This window comes from Thamnophis sirtalis, unplaced genomic scaffold (genome assembly GCF_051295495.1).
Source record: "Thamnophis sirtalis isolate CommonGarterSnake01/CBP01778 unplaced genomic scaffold, rThaSir2_p1.2 scaffold_1, whole genome shotgun sequence".
Classification (NCBI taxonomy): domain Eukaryota; kingdom Metazoa; phylum Chordata; class Lepidosauria; order Squamata; family Natricidae; genus Thamnophis; species Thamnophis sirtalis.
Genome location: NW_028261381.1, coordinates 166,157,024 through 166,179,741, shown reverse-complemented (window position 1 = coordinate 166,179,741; position 22,718 = coordinate 166,157,024). Strand labels below are relative to the sequence as shown.

The following is a 22,718-nucleotide window of genomic DNA, read 5'->3' as shown; positions in this document are numbered from 1 at the left end:
CTCAACTGCTAGAATTCCTGAAAAAAGCCATGCTGGCTGGGGAATTCTGAGAGTTGAAATCCAAAAGGCTTAAAGTTTCCAAGTTTGGACAGCCTTGTTTTAGGCCAAGTATGATTTTAGACATCACAACCCTCTCCTATTTTGCTAAGTGAAAGGATCCCAAGTATTTTGGGTCCTTCAATCATTTTGGTTGCTACTTCTGCACTTTGCCCCGTGCTGTTTTATCTCTTATGGTGACCAGGACTCTACACACAATGCCAAATGCAGATGAACCATAGAACTATAGGCAGTCCTTGACTTACAACCACAATTAGCACCAGAATTTCCATGGCCAATCAAAGCAGTTGTTAAGAGTCATGTTTGATTTTATGACCTTGTTTGTATGTTTTCAGTGCCGCTGCATCTTCAAACAGTCACTAAACAAATGGTTGTAAGGCGAGGACTATCTGTATACAAGCACACTGCAATATTACCAAGCTGTTTTTTCCCCCTAATAATGCATAGCACTGAATTTACCTTTTTCATAGTTACTATATACTGAGTTGACACATTAATTCAACTCTCCTTTATGACCCAAGATTTTTTCTTGGTTATTTACAGTAGATCATCCCCCCGCCCCCCCCAAACTACCTTCATGAACTTAAGTTTTGTTTTTTTTAAAATCCCCATGTGGGTCACTTTACATTTCCTTAAATTAAACCACTGCCTGACCCAATTCAGAGTGATCTGTCTGGAATTCAAAATGAAAGTGCTTACTGGACTGAATAGCTTGCTACCACCTGCAAACTTGATCGGCACACCTTTTATTCCCACCTCACAATCATTTATGAATAAGTTTAAAAAGCTAGTTCCAACATATTTTTTTTATACTCCGCCTTTCAAGAAAAAGTACCATATACTCCAATCCCAAAGTTTTGGGATTACTGTTCCACAATCATTAAAATTCACTAAAGAACCTCTGATGAGAAAATTTGTCCAAAGATTTTTAGAAATCCAAATATACAACATGCCCAGGGTCATCTCCTCAACTTAACAACAGACACTCTGAAACACTCAAAATGGCTGGTGAGCCAAGATTTAGCCTTGCAGAATCCATGCTGACACCTTCTTTAAGACTTGTGGCCTGCAAGTCCTACTTTGCTTTAAGTCCTACCGTATTTTTCGGAGTATAAGACACACCGGAGTATAAGATGCACCAAGGTTTTGAAGAGTCAAACCTCCCTTAAACAGCCCTTTTTTTGCAAAAACGGGCCCATTTTTTTTAAAAAAGGGCATGAATAGGCTTTAGGAGGCTTGTAGGGTGTTCCCGAAGAATGGAGGGGCACAAACAAGCAAAAAACAACCCATTTTTGTCAAAACAAGGGCATGCATAGCCTTTAGGAGGCTTACAGAGTGTTCCTGGGGGCTGGGGGGGGGAAAATTGAGCAAAAAAACAGGCCTTTTTTGCTCATTTCTGCCCTCCCCAGCCCCCAGGAGCACTCTGAAAGCTTCCTAAAAGCTATATACGGCCATTTTGGTGAAGGGGGCGGGGTTTCGGGAGGCAAAAAATACTATATTCAGTGTATAAGACGCACCTAGATTTTCAGCCTCTTTTTTGAGGGAAAAGCAATAGCAATAGCAGTAGACTTATATACCGCTTCATAGGCCTTTCAGGCCTCTCTAAGCGGTTTACAGAGAGTCAGCATATTGCCCCCAACAATCTGGGTCCTCATTTTACCCACCTCGGAAGGATGGAAGGCTGAGTCAACCCTGAGCCGGTGAGATTTGAACCGCTGACCTGCTGATCTAGCAGTAGCCTGCAGTGCTGCTTTTAACCACTGCGCCACCTTGGATACTCCAAGGATACTCCAAAGGATACTCTATAGCATTATACTCCGAAAAATAGGAACTTTGCTTCAAGTCCTACTTTGCTTTGAGTCCAATGCAAAGTAAGGGTGATTAAAACTTTTAAAGCTGTATACCGCATGGCATCCAGGCACCTACAGGAAAGTTTATCCTGATGTATATACAAGTAGTTCTTGTTTAGCGGCCCCAATAGGGACCACCAACTCAGTTATTAAGTGAAGCAGTTGCTAAGCTGAAACAGCAACTATGCTTATGATTCTATAGCTGGATGGAAAATTCTGGGAGTTGGAAGTCCAGGCCTCTTCAAGCTGCCAAGGCTGAGAAACACTGTTGTAACTCCTGAGAACTTTAAGGGAAGAAATGGGGAAGATTTCCACTCTAGAGGAAATAGTGAGATGGGAGCCTGGCATCTTTTCAGTGTCTGCCACCCCCTCTAAAACATCTTCCTTGGCTCCAACTCTTGCATGTTAGAAAGGTGTTAATACTTTCTGTATTCTGCAGAGCATTTGGTCTTGATGGCGTTAGGCTGCCTTAATCAGCTAGCTTAGATTGTTGAACATTTTGACTGCACCCTTCAGCTCAACTCATGGCCAAAAGGCCTGTTGTTTCATTATATTTTAATATAACCCTGTGTTTTTCAACCTCAAATTCCTGAAATTCGGGAGTTGACGTCTATACAGCACAAACAGAACTCACTCCATACTGGGATGAGAAAATGGCGGTTTTAGTTTAAAACAGCATTTGGTTAATTGTGGGTTAAACCATATTCTGCCTATTAGCCGCTCTGTGCTAATTCTGAGGCCATGTTGAAGCCCAGCCCAGTAGGTCCTCCAAGAAAAAGAGTTGGTGATATATAGAGTGACTGGAAAAAAAAAGGATCCTTCATTATAGAATTGACTATTGCACCTTGGAAGTCCTACAACTGTGATGGCGAACCTATGGCACGCGGGCCCGAAGTAGCACACGGGGACCATGTCACCTGGCATGTGCATCGTCCGTTACTCTTCTGGGTTTCTGGGGCACATGCATGCAGCAGGTCTTCCGTTTTCCGCCGGGAGCATGCACACCAGCCAGCTGATCAGCATGTGCGCATGCGCAGCAGTAACCGGAGGACCTACTGGCTGTCTTGCATGTGCGTGCCAGAAACCAGGAGTTCATTTTCCGGTGGGTGCATGCCCTCTGAGCAACTCCTTCCTGGTTGCAGCCCAGACGAACATCCGCACAAAGTGCTCCCTTTTCGGCACTCGGTGTTCCCTTTCGGCAAAGTGCTCCCTTTTCGGCACTCAGTACCAAAAAGGTTTGCCATCATCACTATTCTAGAAGAAGCTTTCCAAAGGCTGGAACTTGTAATGAACAAGCCATTAACACACCACCATCAGCCTGGCCAATGGTGAAGGGATTTATTTGGCAGGCCAAAGATCCAAAAGGAACATGCTGGGTGGATGGTCTTAGGCTAGACCCAATCACTGGTTTCTGTAAGCTGCAATGAAAGAGCCGAGGCAGTGGTGGGTTCCGGATCCCGTTCCAACTGGTACGGGCCCGGCGTCACCCACATGGACGCGCGTACCTGCCTGCGACGCCTCCGCAAGCCTCCGTGTCACGCTCCAGATGCTCGGCGGAGCGTCGCGTAGATGCTGTATGCGCCGTGCACATGCGAGGAAGCGGCACAGACTTAAAGGAGAGTTAAGGAGCTCAGGTGTGCCCTCGGGAGCACCATACCGGAATGGTACCCTGTGCTCCGGGCAGGCTCCGGAACGCCTGTAACGGGACGTACCACCTGCAACCCACCACTGATCTGAGGCAAAGTAGAATAATAGAAAGAGTGGCAGGCGGCAGTCTTCCTAACATTTTCCTAGCACAGGGAGCCATCTCTCAGCAGGACTAGAAAAATTGAGGTGGGGGGAAACACCTGCATATTTCCAAAATGGTGGCTCAGATAGTGTTACTATGATTTACCAGTCGCTAGACAGCGTGACCCATCAAAACCGCACTCGACTAAGCCGCGCACGATTAAACCGCGTCACTGACGTCATCAACAGGGCGACAACAGCCAGCGCGGAGAAAGAAAGGCGCTTTAAATAGCGCTTTGAAAGCAAGCCAATTCAACTTAAGGTAAGGGTTAGGTTTAGGGTTAGGTTTAGGGTTAGGTTAAGGGTTAGGATTAGGTTTAGGGTTAGGTTAAGGGTTAGGGTTAAGGGTTAAGGGTTAGGGTTAGGGTTAGGTTAAGGGTTAGGTTTAGGGTTAGGTTTAGGGTTAGGTTTAGGATTAGGTTTAGGGGGGGTTAGGTTTAGGTTTAGGGGTTAATTTTAGGTTTAGTGTTTACAGCGTGCTTCTGTCTCCGCGCTGTTGTCGCCCTCTTGATGACGTCAGCTACGCGGTTTAGTCGAGCGCGGTTTTGTGGTGGAACCGACAATTAGACCAATAGAGAAAGGCAGCAGAATGGATATCCGTACCAAAAACGTACAGCATCTGCCTTTGTGCAGAAGGTCCTGGGTTCTGATCTTGGCATCTCCAATTAAAGGTGGCAGGGTAGGAAATGACCCTGCTGTGCAGTGAGAGTTAAGGATAGCCCTGCAGATGTTTTGATGTACAGCCCCCATGATATCTTTCTGCTGGCCATACTAGTTAGAACTCATTTATTTATTATATCCCGCATTTATTACCATGTTTCCCCCAAAATAAGACCGGGTCTTATTTTCTTTTGACCCCTGAAATAAGTGTTTGGCATTTTCAAGAAGATCTTATTATTTTTGAGGTGCAGGAAGCAGGCAAGTGTGGTCACTGCATGGCTGCTGCTGTGTTGCTATATTTTTGGGAAGGGCTTATTTTAGTGCATACACTCAAAAGCCCAATTGGGCATTATCTGGAGAGGTCTTATTTTTAGGGAAACAGGGTATTTTTTATAAAGAACCATTTTGATAAACAAGAGGGCAGACCTATCAAATGCTCCTTCTTCCTCCTATTTTCCCCACAACAAGCACCCTGTGGGCTGAGAGAGCGTGACCGGCCCAACTGGCTTTCATGGCTACAGTTGGACTTGAACTCGCAATCTTCCGGTTTCTAATCTGGTGCTTTAACCACTGCGCAAAACTGGCTCTCTTGTGGAAGCTGAAGTCCAAAACTGAAGGAGAGAACTGGACCATCTATCCCAACCATTATCAGTATGAAGAACCATTACTCTGGATCAAGAACAGGGGTCTCCACATCAAGCCATGTTTTAGCCACACTTCCAGGAGACAAAGATATCTCTGGCTTTGTCCACCAGATGGCACCAAGCCTCCCTTTCCAGGTTGTGCCTCCCTTGTCAGAATAACTTGTACCAGAGCTTCCCATTCTTCGGCAACTTTAAGACATGTGGACTTCAACTCCCAGAATTCCCCAGCCAGCTTGGCATGGCTGGCTGGGAAATTCTGGGAGTTGAAGTCCACACCTCTTAAAAGATGCCAAGATTGGGAACCCTTGCCTTATGCTTTTGCTGCACAAATTAAAGCTGTGATCTGACCCTCATTTAGTTACTCACCTAAATACATTCCAACCCTAAGAAAGAGACCAATAGATCAATAAATCAAACACTAGTTACCTGCTGTTTGATGTACTGCTGTGCTTTCTCCCTGTTTGGAGGCTGGACTTGTACGTCACTCTGGATTGTGCCAATAGGGGTTGGCTGGAAAAAGGAGGAAGAAACAAGGCGAAACATTCAGAGTTTTCAGATCTCCACCAATTCAGACTTTAAAATGTGACCCATGTTAAGGGTCTTCTAGGACTGGGATGGGGAACCTATGGCACGGGTGCCAGAGGTGGCACACAGAGCCATCTCTGTGGGCATGCGCACTGTCGCCAGCTGCTCGTCTGCTTTCCGGTGTGCATGTGCCCTGGCCAGCTGGTCTTGATAGGCGTTGGAGTGTGGGAAAACGCCCCCCAAAATAGGCTGTTTGTGGCTGAAAACCCAAAGCTGGCCTGGACATGCAGGCGCACCTTTCAGCATCATTGTTCTAGGAGAACAAATGGCTCTTCTCCCCCAGAAAAGAGAATCAAATGTCTCAAAATAGTCAGGTTATTTGTTTATTCTGCCTGCCTACAATCATATGCTCGACAGCTAAAAGGAACAAACGTTCCAACAAAGGAAGTCCTCGAATTACAGCCATTCATTCGATGACCGTTTGAAATTGCAACAGCACTGAAAAAAGGGACTTATGACAGTTTTTCTCATTTGCAACCGCTGGAGCATCCCCATGGTCACAAAATCAAAATCTGGACACTTGGCAACTGGCATGTATTTACGACAGTTGCACTGTCTGGAGGGTGATCACCATTAGTCACCTTCCCAGCCTGCTTCTGACAAGTAAAGTCAATGGGGGAAGCCAGATATGTTTGGAGACTGAACGATTCACTTAACAGCTGAAGTGATTCACTTAAGGACCATGGCAAGAAAGCTCGTAAAATGGAGCAAAACTCACTGAACAATTTTCTTGCTTAGCAACAGAAATGTTGGGATCAATTGTGATTGTAAGTCAAGGACTACCTGTTAATACTGAATAACAGACCCAATATTTGGTCATTTCCTCTTAGAATAGAATAGGGTTGGAAGGGATCTTGGAGGTCTTCTAGTCTAACCTCCTGCTTAGGTAGGAAACCCTACGCCACTTCAGACAAACGGTTATCCAACATCTTCTTAAAGACTTCCAGTGTTGGGGCATTCACAACTTCTGGAGGCAAGCTGTTCCATTGATTAATTGTTCTAACTGTCAGGAAATTTCTCCTCACTTCTAAGTTGCTTCTCTCCTTGATTAGTTTCCACCCATTGCTTCTTGTTCTACCCTCAGGTGCCTTGGAGAATAGCTTGACTCCCTCTTCTTTGTGGCAACCCCTGAGATATTGGAACACTGCTATCATCTCTCCCCTAGCCCTTCTTTCTATTAAACTAGACATACCCAGTTCCAGCAACCTTCTTATGTTCTTCTTATGTTTTAGCCTCCAGTCCCCTAATCATCTTTGTTGCTCTTCTCTGCACTCTTTCTGGAGTCTCGACATCTTTTCTACATCGTGGTGACCAAAACTGGATGCCGTATTCCAAATGTAGCCTTATCAAGGCATTATAAAGTGGTATTAACACTTCATGTCCTCTGAGAGTGTACAGTGTACAGGTAGTCCTTGACTTACAACTAGTTGCTTAGAGACCATTCAAAGTTATCACAGACCAAACTTTGGGCTACTTACAACCTGGATTTGAAGTTCCTGTAGTTGATCTGCCCAGCAGTCACTTGACTGAACTTCGAATGCCCAGCAACACAGCTGCCCTCTATGGCTGTCTGCAGCATCCCAAATTTACAAGACTGCATTTCGCAATAGTTTGGGCCAAATTCAGCATTTACATTATCGTCAGCAAAAAACACCCATGGAAAATCATATAACGACCATGGCATTCATTTAACAAGTACCTAGAATCTCTTGACATTGAGATGGGCTGCATATAAATTTTAATTAACAAAATAAAATGTAAAATCGTGGCATTCACTTAATGACTGCCACACGACTGACCCATTTTACAACTGTCACAACTTATGACCGTGATGGACAGGCTCCGTTATGGTTATAAATTGAGGACGATCTGTATAAGGTAAAAGTAAAGGTTCCCCTTGCACATATGTCCTAGTTGTTCTGACTCTAGGGGGCGGTGATCATCTCCGTTTCTAAGCCAAAGAGCCAGCACTCTCCGAAGACATCTCTGTGGTCATGTGGCCGACATGACTCAACCCCAAAGGCGCACGGAACGCTGTTACCTCCCCACCAAAGGTGGTTTCTATTTTTTCTACTTGCATTTTTATGTGCTTTCGAACTGCTAGGTTGGCAGAAGCTGGGACAAGTAAGGGGAGCTCACTCCGTTACGTGACACTAGGGATTCGAACTGTCAAACTGCCGACCTTTCTGATCGATAAGCTCAGCCTCTTAGCCACTGAGACACTGTGTCAGCTATTCATAATTGAGACGTTGCAAGAAGCAGCAGGTTTCTTACATTTTTAAGAAAAAGATCAACCTTGGCGCTCAAGAAGCCATTCTTACTTTCCAGATCATAATATGGTTCTTAAGAAGTGTTGTAACAATCCACATAATATTTGCCAACTTTCTTGACAGCATTTGGGTGATGGATTTTTTTTATGCTTATAAATGTGATAGAAATCCCCAACATTTCTGGTTGAACTGGAGGGTGGGGATGGCTCAGTGTGAGCAGGGAGGAACACACAAATCCATTTGTATGAGCTGGGGCACACGCACATACCACTCACACAACTGGAGCACGCCCATGCTCGCCACTGCTTGCACAAGTGGGGATGTGTGCACATGTGCTTACACGGCACTTTTGCGGCCCGGTTCCAAATGGCTTAAGCCCAGTAGTGGGCTGTGGCCTGCAAGTTGGGGACCCCTGTCATAGCACCCCAGTTCACTTCCTGAACAAAAAGGCTATGTGTTTGTGTCTGTATTTTTCTCCACCCTGGCTGCTACTTACTAAAGGTTTCCCAGCCCAGTCATATTCATAATCAAAGACGTAGCCATTCCGGTCAAACAAGTCAGTGAAAAGTTTCCGTAGATAGTCATAATCTGGCTTTTCAAAGAAGTCCAGACGTCGCACGTAGCGGAGGTATGTGGCCATCTCCTCTGCAAAAGAAAAAGGCACATCGGCTGTTTAAAACTCAAGCAAGGAGGAAAAATGCAGATGTGAAGCTCAATAAAATGAAGATGGCGGCAACTATGGAGATAGATAGGAGCTAAAATTATGCTTCTTCATTGTGGAAGTCACCAACTGGAGGCGTTGTGGCCCGCCAGTGGCCAATGGAGCTGGCAACTGATTTTTGTCAGTGAGGAGGTTGGGGAGGAACATGGGCCAGTCCTGGAGTCTGGGGAAGGCTCAGTTGAGGGCTCTGCGTCAGAGGCAGAGAGGGGGCCAGAGCAGTCAGCTGCCTTCAGAGTCAGACATCAGTGAGGCAGACAAACAGAAGGTTGCCAAAAAATGATCACATGACGCTGGGACAGTGCAACCTTCATAAATCCATGCCAGTTGCCGAGCGCCTAAATTTTGATCATCTGACCGTGGATATATTGCAACAGTCGTAAGTGTGAAAAACGGTCATATATCACCTTTTTCACTGCTATTGTAACTTCACTCGTTAAACAAACGGTTGTAACCAGTGGTGGGATTCCAAATCTTTCCCTACCGGTTCTATGAGAGTGCGCTTCGCGCGCGCACACAACACTCACAAGACCGCCCTCGGAGTCAGCACTGGTGAGCTGAGCTGTTGTTTAGCTCAGCTGAGGTGCGTTAATCCATTCTGCCGTGCGAATCAGCTGATATGGTAAAAAGCAAGGGAATATAGGACAGGGAGGGGCGGGAGGGAGGGGCCAGCCAGAGGTGGTACTGTATTTGCCGGTTCTCCGAACTACTCAAAAGTTCCACTACTGGTACGCCAGAACCAGTCCAAACCAGCTGAATGCCACCTCTGGTTGTAACTCGCCTACCTGTACATTATCCTCACAAAGGATTCCCAGGAAGAGATGGGATACCTCTTACAAAACAGGGAAGGAGATTTGGGCAAGGAGCTTTACCAATCTCATCAAGGAGGGCAGTTAACTAGAACAAAAGAGGGAAGGTGGCAAAACTCAAGGAATATGCAATCATGAACTGGGGCCCAAGGAAGCTGGAAGACCATGAGGTCAGGATGTGGGGACTCAGTTTTGTAGGACATTGCAACAGAGATGCCAGTGGGTGGTACCCAAAACTTCAGATGCTTCTATTGTACAGTATTTGGGAGAGGAAAAATGGTGCAGTAGAGATGTGGGTTCCACCACAAAAGCGCGTAGGACAAAATCGCGCTCGACAAAAGCGCGCTGTGACGTCATCACAGCGCGACGAAAAAGATCGAAAAAATGTAAAAATAAAGCTAAAACCTTCCCCTAACCCCCCCAAACCTAACCCTAAACCTAACCCTAACCCTAACTCTTAACCTAACCCTAACCCTAACCCTAAACCTAACCGTTAAAGTAACGAAAAACGTAACGCTAACCCTTATCCTAACCCTAACGCTAACGCTAACGCTCTAAAGCTAACCCTAACCCTTACCCTTACCCTAACCCTAACCCTAACCCTAACCCTTACCTTTATGTGAATCGGCTTGCTTTAATTTAATTTTTATTAATTTTTATTTGAATTTTTCGATCTTTTTCGTCGCGCTGTGATGACGTCAAAGGCGCGATTTTGTCGATCGCGCTTTTGGCGTCCGCGCTTTTGACGGGTCACGGAGATGTGGACTCGGGAAGTCAAATTCAATGGTGCAGGTATTACTGAAACTTAGTGGGATGATATTTATGATTGGCACACAATCCTGGAAAGCCACAATTGATTCTAAAGGAGCAGACCCAAGGGGGGAAAAAGGGGGGGAGTGTTATAGAGGAATCGGAGAATGGAATTCCTGCTAATAAGTATCTTGGTTAGAATGCTGTAAAAGGAGCAACATATAAACTCTTGGAATCACTGCGATAATCTATTATAGACCAATTGGACAGGCGGAAGATACAGATGAGATCTTTCGGCATCAATATTTTTCAAAAAGCCATGCAATCATTCATGATGATCCTTCTGGGAATCTAACTTTGCCAAGAGTCCAGGGGTCTAAACAAAGTCCTGCCCTCTCTTATCGCCAGCTTTATTTGTCGAAAGAGAGAAGAACGAACAATGCAGACTTAATTCTCATTTAATCCTGAATCTAATCCTCACCAACAAAAAAGAATTAGTTGAAGAATTTAAGGTGATTGGTACTTTGGGGGAAAAGGATCGTGTTATCCTTGAATTTTTGATATCTTCTGGAGGAGGAGGAGGAGGAGGAGGAGGAGGAGGAGGAGGAGGAGGAGGAGGAGGAGGAGGAGGAGGAGGAGGAGGAGGAGGAGGAGGAGGAGGAGGAGGAGGAGGAGGAGGAACTGAGCAGAGTCAAACCTCCCTTTCAGGCTTCAGAAGAGCTGAACTGATCACTTCTAGGAAAAGTGGGTCAGATCCAAAGAGTATAAATCCTGAAGGAAGAGAGTGTCCAAGAAGGACAAAGGACAAGAAAAATTCTACTAAATGAAATGATTTGATGGTGTTGACACTTAGCGAAAAGCTTTTACCCAGGAGGGTATGTCTCCAACCTGGTCTTCCAGATTTTCCAACAGTGCATCCATCACTGCTATAATTGAGGCATCCATCTTGTTGCTGCCCATCCTCTTCTCTTTCTTCCCAACTATCTCCAGAGAATTAGGCCTTCGTATAACGTGTCCAAGATGACAATTTGGGCCTGATCTTTGGTGCGATTGTCAACTCTGGGTTGACGATCCATTTGTTTGTTTTCTTGGCTATGAAATGAGATGCTGAACAAACAACACCACCACCACCCCGATAAAGAAAGACAAGAGAAGTGGACAGATGCAGTGTTCTCTAAAACGCTGAAGAGAGGGGGGTGGGGAAGGACATAAATGAGAAATAAAAAGTGAAAACAATCCAAGATTACGACGAGAAGCTAAAAATGGGCTGAGTGTTGCGAGAGATGAAAAACACCCCAAATTGTCTTGGAATATGTTATTAAAAAAGGAGAGTAAAAGTCTGTTGTGAGGAGAAAGTGATGAGGTGATGTTGTGCTTTGGTGAGAAGGCCGGATTTCACAAATGAAGGCAAAATACACGTCTCCCGGGATAACGTTGCAGGATCAAACTTGGGTCGGTCACCGGGACAAGGGGTTTAATCTTTCGAGCTTTGGGATTCATACTGGAGCCCATCCTTGGGGAACTCCTCTCTCATCAGAATGTGTGCTTTGGGCTATTCCACGTGTAGCATTTATGGGGTACCTGGTTGTGTGTGGCTTCTTTTTTTGGTTCCACCACAAAACCGCGTTCGACTAAAGCGCGCTCGACGAAACCGCGTACCTGACGTCATCACAGCGCGACGAAAAAAGCACGCTGTGAGCGCTAAAGCTAAAATTAACCCCTAAACCTAAACCTAACCCCCCGAAACCTAACCCTAACCCTAAACCTAACCCTTAACCTAATCCTAAACCTAACCCTTAACCTAACGCTAACGCTAACCCTAAACCTAACCCTTAACCTAACGCTAAACCTAACCCTAACCCTTAACCTAACCCTAAACCTAACCCTAACGCTTAACCGAACCCTAACCCTAACCCTAAACCTAACCCTTACCTTAACTTGAATCGGCTTGCTTTCAAAGTGCTCTTTAAAGCACCCTTTTTTCTCCGCGGTCGCTGTTGTCGCGCTGCTGATGACGTCAGCGACACGCTTTAATCGGGCGCGCTTTAGTGGACCGCGGTTTTGTCGTGCCACGCTTTTTTTAAGGCAGAATTTTTTTACCTCCTATTTTGCTATTGTCTTTTCCCAAAATACAAATGGAGCCCTAGCTGACCTTATTGGGATGGGGTGGGGAAGTAAGGAACTGAAGCTTAGGACAGGCAAAGAAGGGATAAGAATTCAAATTTAGTGAACATGATCACATTTTCAGTCAGTTTTGAGAATTCCTGGAAGACTGATGAGGCCTCATAAGGTTGGAGGAGAGCAAAATCACCTCCATCTTTGAAAAGGAGAAAGGAAGAAACTGCAGAACTGAGTCAAGCTATTCTCCAAAGCACCTAAAGGCAGAACAAGAAGCAATGGGTGGAAACTAATCAAGGAGAGAAGCAACTTAGAACTGAGGAGAAACTTCCTGACAGTTAGAACAATTAATCAGTGGAACAGAAGTTGCCTCCAGAGGTTGTGAATGCTCCAACACTGGAAGTTTTAAAGAAAATATTGGATCACCATTTGTCTGAAGCCATGTAGGGTTTCCTGCCTAAACAGGGGGTTGGACTAGAAGACCTCCAAGGTCCCTTCCAACTTTATTATTCTGTAAGCTTGATATCTACTGTGGGTAAGAGCTTCAAATAAATTTTCAAGCTGTACATCGGGAGCACCTGCATAGCCTTGTTACAGTTTAACAGGAAGCAACCTGGATTTTTTTTCACAAATAAATCATGTCACGTTACCTTATGGACTTTGTTCACATAATTTTCAGTTTAACAGATGAAGGGAATGCCACAGACATAGAGCAGCTCAGCAAAGACTCTGACAGAATGTTTCAGAATGTTTGTCTTCACAAAAGGTGAAATATGGGCTAGAAAGTACCAGTGTTTAGATGGGCTCACAGTTGAGGGAAACATTGAGGGGGAATGTCACAGGCCTCGGTCCTGGACCGGTGCCATTGAACATTTTTATCAATGGAATTGAGGGGGCACTTATAAAGTTTACAGAAAGCACAAACGTGGAAGATTCCATATAAAGTAGACCTCCCACAGGTGGCACCCGCAACCATTTCTGAGGGCACGCGAGACGTTGCCCTGTCATCTCCAGCACGCAATGTGAGCGCTGGCCAGCTGATTTCGGCTTTGATTTTCAGCCATTTTTCGCTCTCTGGAGGCTTCCCTGAATCCTCGTGAAGCCACCAGAGGGAGAAATATGGCCCAACGGGCAACACGGAAGTCCATTCCCAAACTTCCAGTTTGCGCGTTGGGCTGTTTTTCGCCCTCCCCAGGCTCCTAGAAAGCCTCTGGAGCCTGGGGAGGGTGAAAAGCGGACCTTTCTGGAAGTCAGAAACTGGGCCTCGGGGGGGGGGGGGGGGCATTTTCACCCTCCCCAGGCTCCAAGAAAACTATGTGCGAATGTCTGAGGCAGCGGGGGGGTGCGGGGGGGGTGTTACACGTGCATGCACAGGAAGTATGGCGCGGTGGGGATTAAATCATGGGATGGGCACGCGAGCATGCCCGATAGCACGCACACACGTGCTTTTGGCACCCGAGGCGAAAAAGGTTCACCATCACTGACTTAGACTGGGGGTCCCCAACTTTGGCCACTTTAAGCCTGGCGGACTTCAATTCCCAGAATTCCTCAGCCAGCAAAGAAGAGCCTAATGCTGGGAACGATTTAGGGCAAAAGAAGAAGGGGATGACAGAGAATGAGGTGGCTGGCTGGAGTCACTGAAGCAGTCGGTGTGAGCTTAAATGGACTCCAAAGGATGGTAAAGGACAGGAAGGCCTGGAGGAACGTTGTCCATGGGGTTGAGATGGGTTGGACACGACTTCGCAACTAACAACAAGCCAATCAAGAGTCGCCTGAATCGTGAGATGGGCAGCAAATAAACTTGATAATAAAAGAAGAAATGTAAGGCTTAAGTATAAGATGGGAGGAGAACTGTTTTGGCCATAATACATGTAAAAGGAATCTAGGTGTCCTTATCAAGCACAGTTAAACATAAGCCAGCTGTGTGATGCAGCTGCTAAAAAGGCGAAGTCTACCTCAGGGAACAGCTGTTGTATTGGGTTGTTTCTAGTCATCTATCAAACCTTAGGTTTCCATTGCTTAGGTAGTCAAAATAGCCCCATCCACACCCAAACCAGAAGGACTTACCAGGATAAACCACCAAGTGCTTAGTAATGCAAAACATTTTAGATACGCAACGAAAGAGCCCAAACAGGACTGTGCATGTTTAGCAGCACAGAAATTCTGCTGACCGTTATTTAAAAGCATGGACGAGAAAACCAAACGGAGCGGAATGGAAGAGAGTAGCTTTCCCCCGTGACCCGTCAAAACCGCGCTCGACTAAACCGCGCCCGATTAAACCGCGTCGCTGATGTCATCAACAGGGCGACAACAGCCAGTGCGGAAAAGAAGGGCGCTTTAAATAGCGCTTTGAAAGCAAGCCGATTCAACTTAAGGTAAGGGTTAGGGTTAGCTTTAGGGTTAGGGTTAGGTTTAGGGTTAGGTTAAGGGTTAGGATTAGGTTTAGGGTTAGGTTTAGGTTTAGGTTAAGGGTTAGGTTTAGGGTTAGGTTTAGGATTAGGTTTAGGGGTTAATTTTAGGTTTAGGGTTTACAGCGTGCTTCTGTCTCCGCGCTGTTGTCGCCCTCTTGATGACATCAGCTATGCGGTTTCGTCGAGCGCGGTTTAGTCGAACGCGGTTTTGTGGTGGAACCGCTTTCCCCAACTCCCAGAATATTTTAGAAGATATAATCCAAGAGATGGGTTGCATATACATTTAATTATTTTTTTTAAAAAAAACCCAAATAATCAGGCAGAATGGTGAGCAAAGACACTCTACAGCAGTGGTTCCCAAACTTGGCAACTTTAAGACTTGTGGACTTCAACTCCCAGAATTCTCCAGCCAGCAGAGCTGCTCTACAGCACAACAGCGGTAATCGGAAATTTTGAGTAGTTCGGAGAAACGGCAAATATCACCTCTGGTTGTCCCCAACCACCTGCCCCCATCGTTCACTGTCGTATATTCCCTTGTTTTTTTAGCTCAGCTGATTCGCGCTAAAAAACAGCTCAGCTCACCAACGCTGACACTGAGGGCGGTCCTTTGGAGTGCTGCGTGCGTGCGAAGCACACTCTCATAGATGCGGTAGGAAAAAATTTGGAATCCCACCGCTGAGCGCAACCCTTGACTGTAAACCGAGCTTAACCTAACCCTTTCTCCTTTGATATAAACTGCCTCCTCCTTTTCGAATGATGTAAATCTGTCTTCCTGGCAGTGAAACCAGATACTGTCTCTGCGTTGCCGGTGATCCTTACCGGGGAAGCTTTCACACAGCACTTCAACGGGCGTGGCTCTCTTGGTATCGCCAATCTTCTGGTACCGCTCTTTCAGGGTGTCCGCCTAAGAAGAGAAAGCCAGGGTGGGAAGAAGAAGAAGGAGGTCAGGTCAGGCTGCAGAAGGGAAAAGGTGCCAAGGAAAACACAACTGCGCCACAAGACATCGGATAAATTGCGAGGATTGCACAAAATGTGCACCTGTATTTATTTTGCCAAGGTGGACTAATAACAACAAAAACATATTACTGCAATTACACGCTTTTACTGAGGTGTGTGCAGATCAGAAAAAACACTGTACTGTAATTACAAAACCCCATCCCATCCAGTTAATTCACAATTTAGAAACCAAACTAGTAAACAGATTTTAATAGCCAAGGCAAATAAACAGACAGCATCCAAACATGGGCTTTAAAATACCTTGCAGTGCAACCAAACAACTATAAATTCATCATTCAAACAAGGCAGGGCTTAATCTAGGAACTGTCAACTAAGGATAAAAGGGTGGATTGACCAAGCACTAACTCGTTTCTCAGATAAAAAAAAGGTCTTAGGCCCAGTGGTGGGCTGCTGCCATAATGGACCAGTTCGGGTAAACCGGTAGCTCCGACGATAAGTTGGCCCCGCCCATCCACCCCCACCCTATCCTGTCCTATATTTCCTTCTTTCTGGTTCAGCTGATTCGCATAGCACAGCTGATTTCTGCGCCTCTGTTGTTCTACTTACCGAGGCTGTCTTAGAAGATAAGCAGCTGAGCTTCAAATGGCTGTATTTTGAACACTGCGCGCAAGCATGTTAGGCATGCTTTGCGTCCGCGATCAGAAAACCGGTTGTTAAACTGGTTGCAGCCCACCACTGCTTGGGCCCCTTTTAACGACTGTCAAACTTCCACAAGGAGAAGGGAAGGAATTCCAGAGCCACAGGGCTGGGTCTTTGAAAACCAGGAAGTTGGAGACTGAAATCCTGAACCATGGAACGAGAACCCATCAGAGGAGTGTAAGGAATAAATAGGATTGTAGAGAGAAATAAGGCCAAATATTGCGATATTTGTGAACAAAGCTCTCTAAACAACAGCTTGGGAGGGGTCTGTCCTGCTTGTTCCAGCCTAGGCTTCCCCAGCAGCACGAAGCCGAGTCCTCGTCCCGATAAAACCCTTTTATTTAATTTACAGTGAATTCCTCTCCAGCAAAGTCCCAGCCCACAATCTCTCAAGATAGTTCGCAATTACCGACCTTTATCAGGCTTGGAGAATGGCCAGGCCGATATCTTTCAGACGCCGCAATACTTGGCACGAATGCAGGGATGAACTAATTGTCTCCTGCAAACACCCCTCCTCTTTCACTCCTCTATTACTCCCTATGGGAGGGGCCATTCACCGTCCACCTGTGGCCTTACTCCTAAATCGACCCTTGTTCCTTAGCTGCTCCCTTCACCTGGCAACTCTGCGCATTCGCACACTGGGAACAGGCTCCAGCTGTTTGTCTGCCTCACTGATGACTGACTCCGAAGGCAGCTGATAACTGTCAGATGGCTCTGCCCCCCCCCTCTGCCTCCGACACAAAGCCCTCACCAGAGCCTTCCCCAGACTCCAGGGCTGTTCCATGTTCCTCCCCACCCTCCTCACTGTCCAAATCTGCTGGCCACTGGCGGGCCACAACACTGCCTGGAGAAGAGCTATGCTATGTAACAAGATATGAGAGGAGTATGGAAGGACCAGCTCAGGGAACAGAGAGAGGATTTGGAAACATCTTCCTGACAATTGTAATTCAGACAGTCCTCAACTGACAACTGGTTATTTAGTGACCATTTGACATTATGATCCACCTGAGAAAGAGGGTTACCATGCGAAACTCTAGGTCTGACCATTACGCCCCCGCATGGTTATGTGAATGCACTTCAGGTACTCATCAATATGGTCACATGTGACCATGTACTTCCATTTTCCAGCGAAGCCGTGCCCCTAGTTCATTCCTGTGATGTTTGCTTAACGACTGCAATGTTTCACACTTACAACCATCACAAAACATGTCATAAAATCGGGTTGGTTGTGTAACTGACCCATTTGATGACGGCTATGACTGTAATTTGCAGGGTTCATGATGGTTATAAGTTGAGGACTATCTGTACTTACGGGACACAACTAAGGTCACTCTCTCTCCTAGCGGGAATTCCTGGATTCAACAAATGAAAACTAGCAATTCTCGCTGTAAGAGCAATCAATATACAGGCACAGAGTGAGATGATCCTCAATCAAGGTGATGAGCTGGAAGTGGAAGACACTGGGGTGATTCAGGAACTCTAGAGACATAAATTAGGGAGATAATACAATGCACAAGTCCCAAAGGTGCTTTTTTCAAGAGGCAACCCGACTTTCTGGTTTTTCTTTGAAGACGTTTCACTTCAGAGCTGAAGAAGCTTCTTGGATGAGAAGCGAAACGTCTTCAAAGAAAAACCAGAAAGTCCAAAAAAAGCACGTTTGGGACAACCATGACCTGGAGGACTGAGAATCTCCATAAACATTTAGAATATACAAAGTTACAGTCTTCACTGTTCTCTGTTCTGCGGGTGTCTTAATGTTGTGGGTGATATCAAGCCAGCTGGACAAGTAACATTTTCACCTGATTTCAGCATATGGACCCACCTAACATAAGCAAATCTTGGGCCAGTTCCACAACTACACCACAACAAAGGTGATTAGGGGACTGGAGGCTAAAACATATGAAGAACGGTTGCAGGAACTGGGCATGTCTAGTTTAATGAAAAGAAGGACCAGGGGAGACATGATAGCAGTCTTCCAATATCTCGGGGGTTGCCACAAAGAAGAGGGAGTCAAACTATTCTCCAAGGCACCTGAGGGCAGAACAAGAAGCAATGGGTGGAAACTAATCAAGGAGAGAAGCAACTTAGAACTAAGGATAAATTTCCTGACAGTGTGAACAATTAATCAGTGGAACAACTTGCCTCCAGAAGTTGTGCATGCTCCAACACTGGAAGTTTTAAAGAAGATATTGGATAACCATTTGTCTGAAGTGGTGTAGGAATTCCTGTCTAGGCAGGGGGTTGGACTAAAAGACTTCCAAGGCTCCTTCTATTCTATTCTATTCTATTCTATTCTATTCTATTCTATTCTAATCAAAGGAGTAGAGATTTAACATCCTCAGCTCTTTCTTTACAAAGGGAATCATAAATAGTATATCCAAGTTCCTAGCTTACAAGACATTACTCAAGTAAAGATGGAAAACATACTGAAAAATTAGAATATAAATCGAGAGCAAACCCCACAGCCTACTAGCACTGATGATGTTACTTAGTTGGGTAATGAAATGTCTGCAAGAAAACAACCAAGCAATAGCAATAGCAATAGCAGTAGACTTATATACCGCTTCATAGGCCTTTCAGGCCTCTCTAAGCGGTTTACAGAGAGTCAGCATATTGCCCCCAACAATCTGGGTCCTCATTTTACCCACCTCGGAAGGATGGAAGGCTGAGTCAACCCTGAGCCAGTGGGATTTGAACCGCTGAACTGCTGATCTAGCAGTAGCCTGCAGTGCTGCTTTTAACCACTGCGCCACCTTGGCTCTTAAGCACAGAAAGCAAGAAGGACCCCACATATTGAAGAACGCAATAGTCAGAGGCTAAATCCATGCAGTAGCAAAAGGGAAAACATGCAGATGCTTAAATTCGGTTCATTTAAATTTGTTTTATTTTTCCAGAGATAGGACTCACCTTCAGGCCTTGCCAGGGCAGACTCCCCCGGAGGAAGTACATGAACATGTGACCAAGGGCTTCCAGGTCATCTCTTCGGCTTTGTTCTACACAGAAGATGACAAAAAAATCTGAATGAATCCAGAGCATTCTTTCAATTACATTGTTTTTTTTAAAATGCTTCTGATTGGATCTTCATACTGCAAATCATTGCAAGGTGGGAAATGATTTGATTGGTTTAGTGTACTCTGTGAACCCAGAATTTGAATGGAGAGCCTGATGTAAACCCAGCTAAGATACTTAGTATAGTAGACCATATATGACTTGATTTTGTCTCACTCCCATAACATAATAGCATAATAGCACATAATAGCAATAGCACTTAGACTTATATACTGCTTCGTAGTGCTTTTACAGCCCTCTCTAAGCGGTTTACAGAGTCAGCCTCTTGCTCCCAACAATCTGGGTCCTCATTTTACCCACCTCAGAAGGATGGATGGATGAGTCAACCTTGAGCCTGGTAAGATTTGAATTGCCGAACTGCAGCTAGCAGTCAGCTGAATCAGCCTGCAGTACTGCACTCTAACCACTGCGCCACCTCGGCTCTTAATAATAATCATCAGGATAAAGAAATGAAGTATAAACAGGCATTGTATCTTTGTCATCTATGAAAGAATCCATCCACCTCCTTCTGACAGTAGGTGATAAAACAATTCAAGGAAAACCCACCCCCCTCACTTCAAATAAGGTTTATTCAACAATTCAGCAAGTCTTTAGCTATACAATTCAGAGATTGCCCTGACCTCTGGGGGTTCCACAGCCATGACAGCAAATAGCCTAAGGTATGTTTACACAACAGAGATATATTATGGTTTGGTTATATTTTTGCTTACTGTGTGACTGTAGCTAACTGGAAGTTATTCAATGAACCATGAATAAAGAACTCAATGTTTAGGATGTCGGTGTGAGACCTCATTGCACACTTTGCAACACCGAGTCTTGTAAAGTCTGTATTGTATCCAGCAGAGACTTTGCACCAGTCATAAATATTTCTACTTAGGCTGGGCAGAGCACTTCAACCGTAACACTAATACCCTCTGTGATCTCCTTGAAACTGCTATTTGAGGTTCCCTTAAAGCAGGTGCAAAGCTGCAGGGACAGTAGCACTTATACAACAGTTCCACAGAAATTTTGACTCAACCTTCGATCAGTTTCCCAGAGAAAACCATCTCCAAAAACATTGCCCAAAAAATAGCAGGGCTGGTCCAGTCAGTCGCCATGAATTCACAGTGATTCAGAGGGGCACACACGTTTGGGAAAACGGCTTTTTAATTTTTGGGTAAAATGAGATGTATGAGAACTCCCCTTCCCTGCGGATACCCATCCTCCATCCCCACTCTCCCCTTTCCTGGAAATATGTCAGGAAGTGACCATTCTTCACCTTTCCCCAGGTGAGTATTGATGCTCATGTACCGCGCCGTCCCTGTCAGACTCTTGTGCTCTCGGTAGGGGATATGCTTTTTGGTCTCTGGGTCAATGTACTCTTTGGCCAGGCCAAAGTCAATTATGTGGATGGTGTGCTGGCGCTTGCTTCCGGGCCTTCCCACCAGGAAGTTTTCTGGCTTTACGTCTCTGTAGATCAAGCTTTTGGTGTGAACGTACTCCATCCGTGTAATCTGGGCCGGAAGAGAAGGCAGGGAAGGGAAACGTCAAGGTTCCAAGTAATACACCCGTAGCAAACAGAACTCTTAAGGTAAGCGGGTTCCTCAAAGAACAAGTTTATTGGATATATCATATTGGCACAAACTGGTGAAAACCGACTCTAAAGGTTCCCGCGGTTTTCACCTAATTAAATGTTTTCCCCTTTCCCCAAAAATCAATCACATGGTCCAATCAAGTCTGGTTGCTTATAACGTTCATTCCTACTCTCTTCAGCCACCTGTGGGAATGACCTTGGTTCTCAGGGGAAAATATTTTGTTTTGGCTAGAAAACCCCAGGTTATCTCTATCCCCCCCCCCCCAAAAAAATCCCTCATCGCCATTGTGGCAACATTGAAGCCTCCAATATAACCTCAGTCAGGCCAGCTTCAGAGTTGACAGGAAAGTCTGATCAGACTGTGGTAAAAACTCGACCAAAACATCCCACATCCTAAGTTCTTTTGCCTAGAACTTTTAATAGCAAGATAATGTTCGTTCAGTCTGTTAAGTCAACCCTCAAAAATCAGTGCTGTGTAATTTTTTGAAATTAACCTTTCTGCAAGCTCAATAAGGAAACAAAGGCACTTTGCAGGTTAAAGAGGAAATTCCCTTCCACTATGTTTTTGTGCTGATTGGCAGGAAAGGAATTTTATACACGGCACATAAATCAAGGAAGGATGATGAAGGAAGAATTGAGCAACCTGCTGCCTTGACAGCTGCTCCTTAACTCAGAGAATTCCGGGTTGTTGGAATGCGTTAACTGAGCGGGAGAGGTTTTGGACTGGGTCTAAAACTGGAGGGTTGCGTGAAGATAGTAGCAATGAATGCAAGTCTCTACAGAATGGATGCTCACCAGTTGGATGGCAATCATAAGAACGGTCTTGAGAGTGAATGTCCGGTCACACAAGTCAAAGAGGTCTTCTAGGCTTGGGCCCAGCAGCTCCAAGACCATGGCGTTGTACTTTCCACATGGCCCAAAGTAGTAGACCTGAGGGATTCCTTCTGCCAAGAGTGGAAAAGAAAGTGGTGTAGTTGGACATGGTAAATATGGTTCTACGGTTTATTTCTACACCAGGGGTGTCCGATTTTGGCAACTTTAAGTCTTGTGGGCTTCAACTCTCAGAACTCTGGGAATTGAAGTCCGCACAACTTAAAAGTTGTCTTAGTTGAGAAACACTGGGCTAGAAGAACATGTGCAGTACCTTGAAAATAAGCATTCTGCAAGTCAACACAGATCCTATTTAAAGTCCTAATAATCCTCGAGGAGAGAAAATCAAAAACTCTTCTGTAAACATGCACCCAGCTTTTCCTTTGAATTGCATTTTAAACAGATGAAATTTTTTTAAAAAAAATATTATTCACAATTCGTTAGTAGAGTCCCCAGAAGTTTTAAAAAGGCAACGCACATCAGCATCTTTAAACACCTGCAGCAGGATCAATACACAAATAAAAATGTACGGTTACAGAGGTGAGAGTTTAATCAAAGCCTAAGGGGAGGGAGGGGAAAAGAGCTTCAGAGGTTCGAACGATTAGGGTAGTGGGGATAGGAAAGAGGTTAATAATAATGTTATCAGCCAGGTTTATTAAGAAAGCGTGTTCCAAGAATTAAGCTTCTTGCAAACACTTTCTAAAACAGGGAACATTTCCTCTGTACTCGTGAGAACAAGGAAAGTGAAATAAACTTTTTAAAAAATCTTTAAAAAAAAACTTTTTCAGAAAACTGAAATAACTTCTTTTTTTAAAAAAAAAAATTTTTTTTGGATAGTTCTACAAGTCGGTTAGGGATGCGGTGGCTCAGTGGCTAAGATGCTGAGCTTG

At 45.1% G+C, this 22,718-nt stretch overlaps 1 protein-coding gene across 3 annotated transcripts in view; it reads right to left on the bottom strand.

The window, feature by feature from the left end:
* The window catches only part of CSNK1G2 (casein kinase 1 gamma 2), a 137,336-nt gene that overhangs the window by 12,190 nt on the left and 102,428 nt on the right, over nucleotides 1-22,718 (bottom strand). For all 3 annotated transcript variants that reach the window (XM_087702869.1, XM_087702885.1, XM_087702877.1), the window contains exons 5-10: nucleotides 21,754-21,902; nucleotides 20,644-20,878; nucleotides 19,224-19,309; nucleotides 15,480-15,564; nucleotides 8,351-8,499; nucleotides 5,426-5,509 (exon numbers count right to left, since the gene is read on the bottom strand). In XM_087702869.1, coding sequence (XP_087558995.1) covers nucleotides 5,426-5,509; nucleotides 8,351-8,499; nucleotides 15,480-15,564; nucleotides 19,224-19,309; nucleotides 20,644-20,878; nucleotides 21,754-21,902 — 788 coding nt within the window. The remainder of the gene's footprint in view (nucleotides 1-5,425; nucleotides 5,510-8,350; nucleotides 8,500-15,479; nucleotides 15,565-19,223; nucleotides 19,310-20,643; nucleotides 20,879-21,753; nucleotides 21,903-22,718) is intronic.